The sequence below is a fragment of the Panthera uncia genome, assembly GCF_023721935.1.
Source record: "Panthera uncia isolate 11264 chromosome B2 unlocalized genomic scaffold, Puncia_PCG_1.0 HiC_scaffold_24, whole genome shotgun sequence".
Classification (NCBI taxonomy): domain Eukaryota; kingdom Metazoa; phylum Chordata; class Mammalia; order Carnivora; family Felidae; genus Panthera; species Panthera uncia.
This window is the reverse complement of record NW_026057580.1, coordinates 99,718,948-99,731,088: the sequence shown is the minus strand read 5'-3', so window position 1 is coordinate 99,731,088 and position 12,141 is coordinate 99,718,948. Positions and strand designations below refer to the sequence as shown.

Sequence of the window (12,141 nt, the reverse complement as noted above, 5' to 3'; positions counted from 1 at the left end):
GAACTCTTAGTTTCACAGCACTCAGGAAACAGTTCGTCCCCAAGAGAGCAAGGAGCCAACAATGAACATAACAGGTCTCACCACTGAGACATTTGAAACCATAGTGGCCTGCGTTTTTAACTAAACTTAAAACAGATCCCCAAAACCAGCTCAGTTTTTTATTGGATTGATTAGCCACTCACCCCTTAACCTAACTGCCTACTGGGGTAGGGGTAATCCCTGTGAAGGAAAATAACAATCTAATTTTGTCAATTTGTTGTATCTCAGTTTGTTGTGTATAAACAAACTAGGAAATAAGAAATTCCAAGAAATGTGCAAGGCAGGAGAATGTGACCAGTAATTAAAAGGTAATAAGTGGACAGTCAGAGCAGATCTATAAATAATTCAGATTGTGGACATAGCAGGAAAGGACTTTAAAGTAATTATGATTAATACATTAAAGAGAGGAAAAGCTAGACAACATAGATAAAATGAATTGGAATATATACAGTAGAATCAAATGGACATTTTAGAATGGCAAAATCCAGTACCTGAAATTAAATACTCGTTGGATGGTGACCAGACACAAAATGACAGAAGTAGTGAAATCAAGGATTGTTCAACAAATAATACAGTTTGAAGAAGCATATAAATAAAAGTAAAGAGCCGCATAAAGTGAAAGATGTGGGACACCAGTCATATGATTGGCATACATGTAATTGACGCTCCAGGAGAGAAAGAGATGAAATGGTACTAGAGCAACATGAAGAAATAATGGCTAAGAATTTTCCAAAACTGGAAGATAATATGATAATATCTTACAGATTCAAGAAGCTCAGAAAACCCCAAACAGAATAAATAATTTTTTAAACACCTACGAGTATCTTAATCAATCTGCTAAAAACCAAAAATAATGAAAAAAAAAAATAAGCAACTAGAACTGGGAGAAAAAAAGAATAATACTTTCAAAGTAGCACCATAAAAATGGTGACTGTATACCTTCTCCTTGTCGACTACACAGGGAAACTGTTTTCTTTTAGCATTTTAAAGATGTCATTCCACTGTTACCACATTTCCATAGCTTTGCTGTGTAACCAGATAACAGTGGAAGAACATCTTTAAAATACTGTTTTAAAAAGTGAAACAAAGGGGTGCCTGGGTGGCTCATTGGGTTAAGCATCCGACTTCGGCTCAGGTCATGATCTCACGGTTTGTGAGTTTGAGCCCCGTGTCAGGCTCTGTGCTGACAGCTCGGAGCCTGGAACCTGCTTCAGATTCTGTGTCTTCGTCTTTCTCTGGCCTTACCCCACTTGTGCTCTGTCTCTCTCTGTCTCTCAAAGATAAATAAATGTAAAAAAAACAAAAAAAAAATTATGTTAAGTAAACAAAAAGTAAAATAAAGATGTTTCTAGATAAAGACTGAAAGAATTCCTTCCCAGTAGACTCACACCACAACCAATATTAAAGGGAGTTCTTTGGACTGAAGGGAAATTATCCCAGTTTGAAGGGAACTACAGGAAGGAACACAGGTTAAGAGAAAGCATAAATATGTAGGTAAATAAAAAAGAATATTGACTCTGCAAAGCAATAGTACTGTTGTATAGGATATACATCATATACAGAACTCTGAAAGCTATAACTGTAACACAGAGGAAGAAGGTAAGCAGAGCTAAACTATTACAAGATTCTTCCATATGTTAGAAAAATGGACAAAAAAGTCAGTAAGGATATCTAACATTTGAACACTGAACAACCATGACCTAAATGACACAGACCAGTAATACCCAGCAAATACAAAATACACTTTTCTTAGGAGTACATGGAACACTCACCAGAATAGACCTTCTGCTGATTCAAAGAACAACTCTTAGGATTCTTAAAGGATTAAGATTATACAAGATTATGTTTTCTAACTAAAGAGGAATTAAACTAGAAATCAATATGGAAAGATAACCAGGTAAAGAACCAAATATTCAGAGATTAACAACACACTCCTAAATAACCCATGAGTTAAATAAGTCACAATGGAAAGTAGAAAACGTTCTGAACAAAAATAAAAAATAAAAATTATGTGACAATGTGCAGCTAAGGTGTGCTTAGAGGAAATTTATAACTTTAAGTCAGTATCTGCAACGTACCATACGTGGGACAAATCCAGCTCACTGCCTGTTTTGTAAATAAAGTTTTGTTGGAACCCAGCCACACTCATTCCTTTACATATTGTTTATGGCTGCTTTCATGCTACAATAGCAGAGTTGAGTAGTTGCAACAGAAACCACATGGCCACAAAGCCTACAGTATTTACACCCAGGCCCTTTTTCTTTTTTTAGAGGGAGAAGGATCATGCATGAGAGGGGGAGAGGGGCAGAGAGAAAGAGAGAATCTTAAGCAGGCTCCACGCTCAGTACAGAGAGTGATGCAGGGCTCAATCCCACAACCCTGGGATCATGACCTAAGCCAAAATCAAGAGTCAGACTCTCAACCAGCTGAACCAACCAGGCCCTTTATGGAAAAATAGTAATCGTACTTCAAATCTAAAGAGGAGATGTTGTAAATTATGATAAATTATTTACAGAATGCTACATAATGCCCTTTATTATATGCATGCCTGTGGATAAACTCCCGCACTGACTTTTGGCCATGTGACACAAGCGTAGAGATTTGCAAAGTATGTGCACATTAGAGTTTTCCCAACCTTGTTGCTCTTTGGAACTCTGAACCTATGTGAAGTAGCACTAGTTATCTTTGTTGAGGAGCAGAAACCTCAGCTCAGCCCTCTCTCCAGACTAGCTAGTCTTCTGGCTTCTAGACATCAACATGGCGCCATAGTGCACCATCCAGTCCCAGAGCACACAGCTGACCTATGGAATCATGAGAAGTTCATGTTTGTTTTAGCCACTCAGATTTTAGGTGGTTTGTTATATGTTGTCTGAAACCAAAATCAACAAATAGAAAAAAAGAATAATTCAGCTTTTTTAAAAAATACTTATATTTTAGTTAAAGGAATCGTTTTGAACACATTCAGTTGCTGAATCTATGCACAATTTACCTTTTTTTTTTTTTTAACTACTTACAAAAGTCAAAGGATAATCAAAAATAATTTTTTTTTAATGTTTATTTGGTCAGTGAAACCACAGACTTACAACTTCAGTGATCTGTGAGTCATTTACTTTCTTTTATGGTTTCCTCAGCATTAAAACCTGACAATTTGGTGACCTTTTTGAAGCTCAAAAATTTTTGAAATAGTTATAAAGAGATTTTGAAGAGAACTATTATACTTCAATATAATTTCCAGGCGAAATAAGTCTCAAATCAAAGATATTTTGCTTTGCCCTAATGAGATTACAAAAGATACTGAAAAGAAACCTAAGGAGACCTGTAAATAAATGCTGCCTCTTCCCAAGTCTATGATCACAAACCCAGTGGATGTACAGAATAAATACTATCTTTCCAGTTTTTAAGGAGCCTTTATTTCAGACTTCCAAATTACATTTTTTTTAAATAATACATATTTATTTATAACAAAATTTAGCTTGAAAATAAAATTTTGAGAATTTACCTTTTATATCACATTGTGCTTTTCATTTTGCCTGCTATAATAGTCACATATATAGTAATATGATAACTCTTAACAAACTTTAATGCAATTTATTTCCTTTTTGTTGTTGTTGTTCCTTGAATGTTATTTGTAAAACCTGGGAATATTAGTATTAATTTTTTTTAATGTTTATTAATTTTTGAGAGAGAGAGTGTGAGCTAGGGAGGAGCAGAGAGGGAGAGAGAGAGACAGAATCTGAAGCAGTCTCCAGGCTCTAAGCTGTCAGCACAGAGCCTGACACGGGGTTTGAACTCAGGAACCCTGAGATCATGACCTGTGCTGAAGTCAGTGCTCACCCACTGCACCAGTGCACTGAGCCACCCAGGCACCTATAATAATATATTATTAAATCACCTTAATTACTAGATCGTTTAAATAGAAATTGCCAGCATCTACTTTTATAAATGAGTTATAAAATGCATATCAGGTTTTAAAATGCAACTAACCTAGTTTTTATTTTTTTGAACAGTCTCAAGATAAAACATCAGGAGGCATTAATCCAGAACCTTGTCCAATCTGTGCTCGGCAGCTGGGAAAACAGGTGAAATAATAATAAATATCATATGCATTTATAAAACACTTTACACTTTCAAAGGCATTTACCTACAATCTCTCTTTTTTTCTCATAACAGTTTTACGTCCAAGGCAAAAATTCCCTCCATCTTAAGATAGGGCCAAAGGTTAGGTGATATGCTTTAGTGCTACATATGCTTGAGCAGTGTTCCTCCTTAAGTGATAGGTAAAAACATGTTTCTAGAATAACCCCATGTTTTTCGTTAAAGGTGCATAGTTTTGCTTATTGTTTCCAGTCACAAGATCAAGTCTAAGTAATTTGACTTTGTCAGTTTAACATGTTTATTTGGTAATCGTACAGAAATATAGCATATATAGATTTATGTAAGGTATTACAAGGGTATAGTAGCATGGCATTTACTTGGGATTATTAATATCTAGTAATACCAGGCTTTAAAGTATAAATAATATCTCTCCTGGGGGAATTTAGATGTGATTTTTACAAGCCCATTATGTCAGTTAAGAATATTTCTTTTTGAATGTTGGTGTACAAATGTCTATAAACTTAATGGCACCGTATTAGCTTTCCTCAGATTCTTTTATCCTACCAACTGTGATTTTTGGAAGTATAAATTTCTACTTTGTATGATAAATCAATGTATACAATGTTAATTTTAATTGCTCCTCAAAATTGGAAATGAGTAAAAGTATTCGTGGCTGTTTTTTCTATGAACTGAGAGTAGAAAGTTAAATATATGAGCTCCACATTTTCTGACCAGCAATAATCAGGAAAAAAAGTACCTTTTAGTTTACACAAGTTATGCAGAAAGTGATATTTTTTAAAGGACATTTTATTGATAATAAATCTTAAATAGATAGATGCTACTTTTTAAACTGAGACTAGAAATGTACAGACCCTGGTGATTTCTGAGAAAAGTCACTGGTGAAAATGTGATAAAAGTGATAAAAATGGAAAGAATCATGATGTAAGTAGTATCTTTTTTACTTTTAGTTTTGATGAGATTCATGCAACTGGATGAATCAGAAATTTTGTTTAATTTATGTCTTAAACATTTCCAGTTTTTAAAGTTCTTTCATATACATTATTTCATTAATTTTAGTACAGCCCATATTGTAGTATAACCTGTATTTCCTACACTTAGGAGAACATTCTGGATTATAATAAGAGTAACAAAACTTTACTTTTTTAACTCTGTTCCTAGCCACAATCTGTAGGAAATCTAGATTAGCTTCCTGGTTCTCCTGTTCCCCTCCTGATTTAGAGAATCGGTCAGAGATAACTGGCTATCCAGATAATCTTTGGTTATCCAGAGATAATCCCTGGAGCCATTGCCAATTGTCTGGTCTTGGGTTTGGGCTGGTTCAGTCAACTTCCAGTCACCCCTGAGGCCCCAGGGCCATGTGTCTCTGGTGTCTCCTGATTTGCAGATATAGGTGAATTTATCTTGTTCAGCTGTCCATGCAAAGCTGTCATGAGCCACAAAAGCTCTCTTATTGGAGGAAGTGCGGAGGAAGTGCCCTTCACCCCCAGTGGCAGTGGAGGCACACAGGTACAGCAGAGTGCTGCTGTGTCTACAGAAATGCACATGAAACAGCTCTTTAATTTTACTGCAGCTTCAACTCCTGACAAATGACACGAGTCCCTGAGAGCACGTGTGCAGCTGAACAACAGCATGAACAGCATCAGCCAGTAAAGCCCCAAACAGCCCCTCCCCCTTGGCAAAAACTATTTTAAAAACAAGTTGATATGCCTCATTTTTCTCTTCCCTGACTGTGAATTCTTTCCTAAGGGGCTTCTTAGTCTGTCCTGCAAAATTCCTCAGGTGGACCCACCCATGCACCTTCTTTCCATGCACGTCCATATGTGTCCAAACCCTAGAAAAATACAGCTTAGTGCTTAGGGACCTAGTCACTCATAACACTGCTCAGTTGTTGTTGTTGTTCACCAGGGGAGAAAGTTAAATAACTTGCATAAGATGTACAGCTTTCAGAACTGACATCTCACCTAAAACCAATAGACTTCTGCATCCCTCATTGCCTAACACAGGGTGTCTCCATGGTATATTCCAAGAGTCAGAATTATTGTACTTTTCTTGAAATAGGGCAAAGGGGTATCAAAAATGTCTTTTTATTTATTTATTACGTTTTTTTAATGTATCCAGAACCACTTTTATTTTATTTTTTAAATGTTTTCTTTATTTTTGAGGAAGTGCAAGTGGGGAGGGGCAGAGAGAGAGAGAAAGGGACAGAGGATCTGGCGTAGGCTCTGCACTGACAGCAGAGAGCCCCGTGTGGGACTTGAACTCACGAGCTGCAAGGTCATGACCTGAGCCAAAGTCGGATGCTCAACCAACTGAGCCACCCAGGTGCCCCCCAGAACCACTTTTAAAATAAATGTGAGATACTAGCCCATCTCATTATCAATATAATGATTACTGTAACATGTGAAGTTGTAAATCCATTTAATGAGTTATATAGAATATACTGATGATGATGATATCTCCAAATTAATGTTGTTCTCAGTCCTTCCATTATATCTGCTGTTACAGTGCTAAAAGAGTAATTTGCAGAGGCGCCTGGGTGGCTCAGATGGTTAAGCGTCCAACTTTGGCTCAGGTCATAATCTCACAGCTCGTGAGTTCAAGCCCCACATGGGGCTCTGTGCTAACAGCTCAGAGCCTAGAGCCTGCTTCCAGTTCTGTGTCTCCCTCTCTCTCTCTCTCTGCCCCTCTCCCGCGCTGTTTCTCTCAAAAATAAATAAACATTTAAAAAAAATTTTTTAAGAGTAATTTGCCTTCTTCCTAAATACTGAAATGAGAACACCAACTTAGAAAATAATGGTTGGCTGGCTGTTATGCTCACAGTTAGTGTGAGTGGAACTAAAGACTATGGAAGCTTACTCTTGTTGGACTAAAAAATAGTTAATTTTAAAGTACAACTTAGCATTTATGACTTAAAGAATATTAATGTCATAAAACATTTAGGAAGTGAAATGACTCCCTTCTCCTTTTAATATGTTTATACATTGGAAGGCATCTTTGATAGCATCTCACTGAGGTGTGTTCCGTGTGTTTTCTTTTCCAGTGGGCAGTACTGACCTGTGGACACTGCTTCTGTAATGAATGCATCTCAATTATTATTGAACAGTACAGCGTAGGGTCTCACAGAAGCTCCATTAAGTGTGCCATCTGCCGCCAGACCACATCTCACAAAGAAATCTCGTACGTCTTCACCTCAGAGAAAGCCAGCCAGGAAGAGGACATCCCTGTGAAGGTACAGTACGTTAAGAACGTGCAGAAGCATAGTCAGAGCAATGCAATAGGAATCCGTAACTAGCAGTGAGAGCATCAAAATCAGAACAAGGCTGGCACCGTGACCGTGTGGAAACCACTGTTCCTGTCCGTAGGAACACTGCCCAAAAGCCTCAGCTTTACCATCTTTCCTTTCTGTGTGGGAGAAACACAAGAACACTTTTCAAACATGGCTGGCCATCGTCAGGTCCACTGTGGCAAGCAAGTAACATTTTAGAATTTCAGTTCTCCATCATCTTCAATAATATTTCTGTCTACTACAAATATAGCTCTGATTAAATTAGAGATTTACTTAAAGAAAGCTTCTTCCTCATTCTTTCATTTACCCTACATAGCAGGGAAAAGGGGTGAGCCCAACCTAATTGGAAGAAAAAATACAGTGGTTGCTAAAATTAAGACTGTCACAAGAAGGAGATAGTATACTTTTTTTTTTCTTTTTCATGTTTATTTACTTATTGGGGGACAGGAGTGGGCAGAGGGGGAGAGAGAGAATCCCAAGCAGGCTCCTTGCTCAGCACAGAGCCCCATGCCAGGCTCGATCCCACGACCCTTGATCATGGAAGCCTCTTGGGGGCTCAGTCGTGACTTGAGCCAAAATCAGGAGTCAGATGCTTAACCAACTGAGCCACTCAGGTAACCCAAAAGGGAGATAGTATACTTTCAAATGACATGGATTGGTATTTCATGATATAGCCAAAATTTGGCTTTATTTTCCTAATTTCTCCCATGCTTCATCTAAAATTTTAAGAAAGTGACTAGAATTTGAAATCCAAATAGGATCTGTACTTGGATTTTCTGTCTAAGGGGCATCTATTTGGTAACAAACCTTTACTAGAATTCTTTGTTCTTTGTCTTCCTTAAACATGCTTTTTTTTCTTCCCTAACCAAACTTAGACAAAGAACAAATCAATATATGATAGTAGCAGGGAATATAGGCCTGAAGGAGTAGTTGAGAGTTAAAAATCCTTATTTTTAAGGATTGTATTTTTTGAAGAAAATTAACTACAGGTTGAAACTATCAGGAGTCAGGCAGGTGATAGGATTCCCCCACGTGAAAAAAGTGTGGTTGAATTAAAGAATATGTAATTGCTGTTTATTCCTACTATTATTTGAGTAAAACCTGAAAATGTCAGTCACATTGCTCTCTAGTGTGTTGAGATAAACAGAATCCCGACGTTGAAATGAACTTCCTTTCATTCATTCATTGATTCATTCATTCATACCATATGTGTTTATTGGATGCATTGTGTGTGCCAGGCAGTGTACTGAGCCTCGCTGATACAAAGTACATTTCTGAATAAAACGGACATGAGTGCTGCCCCCGTGGATTTTACGGTTTGGCAATGTTGGGGAAAGAATTTGAGTTGGAGCAGGAAGCACAGACAGTACACAGATAATTAATATATTAGAATCATGATCAGCCCTACAAAAGAAAATCAAACCTGGCTCCTCTGAGGGAATGACAGTTAAATAGATGTCCAAAGAATGAATGAATGAACCCAGCTGGGGTGAGGAGAGAAGTGAATTAGTGGGGAGGAGGCTGCAGCCAGAAAGAAACCAGCAAAAAACAATACATAGAACGTCTATACACAGAATTCTATACATAGAATACATAGAATGTCTGAGACAAGAAAGAACTCGGTGGAACTCAGTGGCTGCAGTGTAGAAGGCACAAGGGAATGAAATGCGTCTGGAAACCAAAAAGGGGCCAGAGGCTGAGGGGCCATCTGAAGATTTGAGAATTTTCTTTTCATATGAACAGAAAGGCATTACATGTTATAAGCAGAGAACTATCATGATTAGATTTGAATCTTTAAAAGATCCCTTTCCTTGTAGTGTGGAAATTAGATTAGCAGGAATAGACAGGAATGAAAAAACTTTGGAGAGACCGGTTCAGGAGGCTGCGGCAGTAGCCATGGTGGCTTTGACTAGGTTTCTGGTCGTGGAGACAGAAGGAAGCAGATCTAGTCATGAGATATTTAAAGTAAGGTGAATGGTAAGGTAGAATGCTGGAGGAGTTGATGAGGCAGACTTTGTAGGTGACCCCCTGGTTTCTGAAGTGAAAAATCAGGTGGATAATAAGTAGTACAGTTGCCAGTAGATGGTATTTGGAAGAAGGTATATTTAAACATGCTGTGTTTGAAATGCTAAGATACTCAAGTACAGCTGTGCAGCACAGCCACTGGCATAAGTGATGTTGGAGGCTGTAGAAGTGGATGAGATTACCCGAGAAGAGACACAGAAGTTAGCTTCAGACCAGGTCCCGTAGGACTCCAGGGCTGTTTGAAAGTTGAGTAAAAAGGGAGGAGCAGAAAAGGAGACCAGGAAGGAACAGCTGGGGCCATGGGCAGCTGAGGAGCGAATGCTGTCCACAGGGGCCACAGGAGGACTGCTTCAGTGAGGAGGCAGCTATCAGCTGTATCTGTGATGTTGAAGGGGGCTCAGCCACTGGGGACCATTTTGGCTAATGAAGGTCATTGACAACCTCAGAAGGAGCTCTTTCCCTGGAAACGTAGAGGCAGAAAACAGTTTAGGAGGGAATGAGGAGTGAACAAAAAATGAGTAATAGAGAAAATGCCCAGATATTTTATAATAAATTTAGCTATGAGGTAGAAAAGAGAGAATTATAACCAGCAGGAGATACAAAGTGCAGAAAGGGGGATTGTTTTGTTTTAGAGTTTTTTGGGTTTTTTTTAAGATAGATGTTCTGCAGTATGTTTAATCTCTGGCAAAGAAGGATAGTTTGAAGATATAAGAGAGAGAAGGGATAATCTGCAGTGTAAGTTTCTTGAAAAGACAGTGTTGACATAAAGAGAAAGTGGAAATCCCACTGAAATCAAATAACAGAGAGGTTGGGCTACTGAGCAAATAAGCTGTAAGGGCACTTGTCAGAGGATGGGATATTTTAGTCATTTCAGAAAGGACAGGTATTCAGTACTCCAGATGTGGCTGCAGAAGTAGGTGACCCAAGTGAGGTGGAGGAGAAAAGGTGCTAGAAATGAAGAGGTAACTCGAATGTTGAAGGGGTTATCCACATGGACAGTGTACCCTATCTAGAGCTGAGGTATAGAGTTAACGATTTTGAGATAGGCCGCTGAATCCTTTCGTGAATGAGAGATCGTGTTCAGTAAATGATGGCAGCAAAGGGTAGAATTAGGGGATAACTGGGCTTCATGAGGCCCAAAAGAATGGAAATTTTTACAAAAATGAGAGAGAATGATCTGAAACCTGCATCAGGGACCAGAGGATACCAGAGCTCGTAGTGTAAGGAATATTAGAGTGGCTGTCTCCATCGAGAGGCCTGCTGAGATAATGGTGTGCTCCAAGGACAGCCATGTTCTAGTTAAAGCAAGGAAGTGGAGACCAGCATTTCCACAAAAGGTTAAAGGTGTAGAAGAGTTTGTTGGCCATAAAGCCCTCATTCCTGGGGAACCACCAGAGTTCGGGAGTAGAAAGAGAAAAGGCAGGGCGGGGAGTGGGAGGGAACTGCAGAGCAGTAGGGGAGTCACAGAATGGGGCAGACTGAGTGATGAGAGGATCATGACTCAAAGGGGTCATGTAGACCTGATCCTTGTGAATCCCCTGGATAAATGTGTATTTTTAAGCCACATGCCAAAGGGTTACTGAGTGAAGGAAGACTAAGGTGGTCTGTGGTGCAATCTGCTGACCAGCCCTGAGGCATTTGATGGTTAGACCTGATCTTCCTCCCCACCCAAAGAAGTGCTTTCTGGGGCACCTGGGTGGCTCAGTTAAGCGTCCAACTTCAGCTCAGGTCATGATCTCGCGGTTCATGGGTTCGAGCCCCACGTCAGGCTCTGTGCCGACAGCTCGGAGCCTGGAGCCTGCCTTGAATTCTGTGTCTCCCTCTCTCTCTGTTCCTCCCTCTCTCTCTCTGTTCCTCCCCTGCTCGCTCTCTCTCTCTCTCTCAAAAATAAAGATTTAAAAAAAAAAATTTTTTTTTTTAAAAGTGCTTTCTTCCCACGTTCCCTCTCTCCCTTTCTTCCCAATCCTGCAGTTTCCTTCTCCTTCCCTTAAAAAAGTCTTTCTTAGCCCTTGTTTCTCTTCTAATCCTTTCTTTGGCCTTAGACATCCCAAGGCCACAGATGGCATTCGTGGCTAAGAAGGGCTGCTGACCCTTATTGGATAAAAGCGTTCATCACAGTATAAGGAATGAGTGTGAGAAAGAAGTGCTGTGTCAGGCTTCCTGCCGTGAAGTTTAGGAAGTGATTGCTCTAGCTACCAGTAAACAGCACGGCCTCTGTGAAACTGAGTCATTGAGCCCATCAAACCCAAACACCTGTTCGTTTTATGGCATCTTTCCTAGATACACAGGAGAGAGATCAAGGCAGTTAGATTTGCTGTCCTGTTGGGACGGGAATATCGGTGTACAAATGCTGTTTATTATGCTCTGACTTCTTCCTGTCTTACCTCGGTACTGATGAACACACGAATTAATTGGAGCATCTCATAAAAAGTTGTCAGATTACAGAATTTACTAAAGTTAACTTTTCTTTTGTCACAGATGCGTCAATACTTGTATTCCCTTTTTATTAAGCACAGTGACTGAATGAATATTGGACCTGATAGGCTTGCAGGTTTTGCTTCTTGCCACATTTACTTTTGCTTCTCACCGCCTTTTCTGTCACCATTTCTGTCTGCCACTTCTGCCTTCTGCTGCCCGCCCCCTTTTCTGACTGTTGTCACATTTCTGCCCTACTG

At 39.2% G+C, this 12,141-nt stretch overlaps 1 protein-coding gene across 4 annotated transcripts in view; it reads left to right on the top strand.

Annotated features, from left to right (window-relative positions):
* The window catches only part of SHPRH (SNF2 histone linker PHD RING helicase), a 95,150-nt gene that overhangs the window by 62,455 nt on the left and 20,554 nt on the right, over positions 1–12,141 (top strand). For all 4 annotated transcript variants that reach the window (XM_049654485.1, XM_049654484.1, XM_049654486.1 and 1 more), the window contains 2 exons: positions 4,047–4,118; positions 7,196–7,384. In XM_049654485.1, the coding sequence (XP_049510442.1) occupies positions 4,047–4,118; positions 7,196–7,384 (261 nt within the window). The remainder of the gene's footprint in view (positions 1–4,046; positions 4,119–7,195; positions 7,385–12,141) is intronic.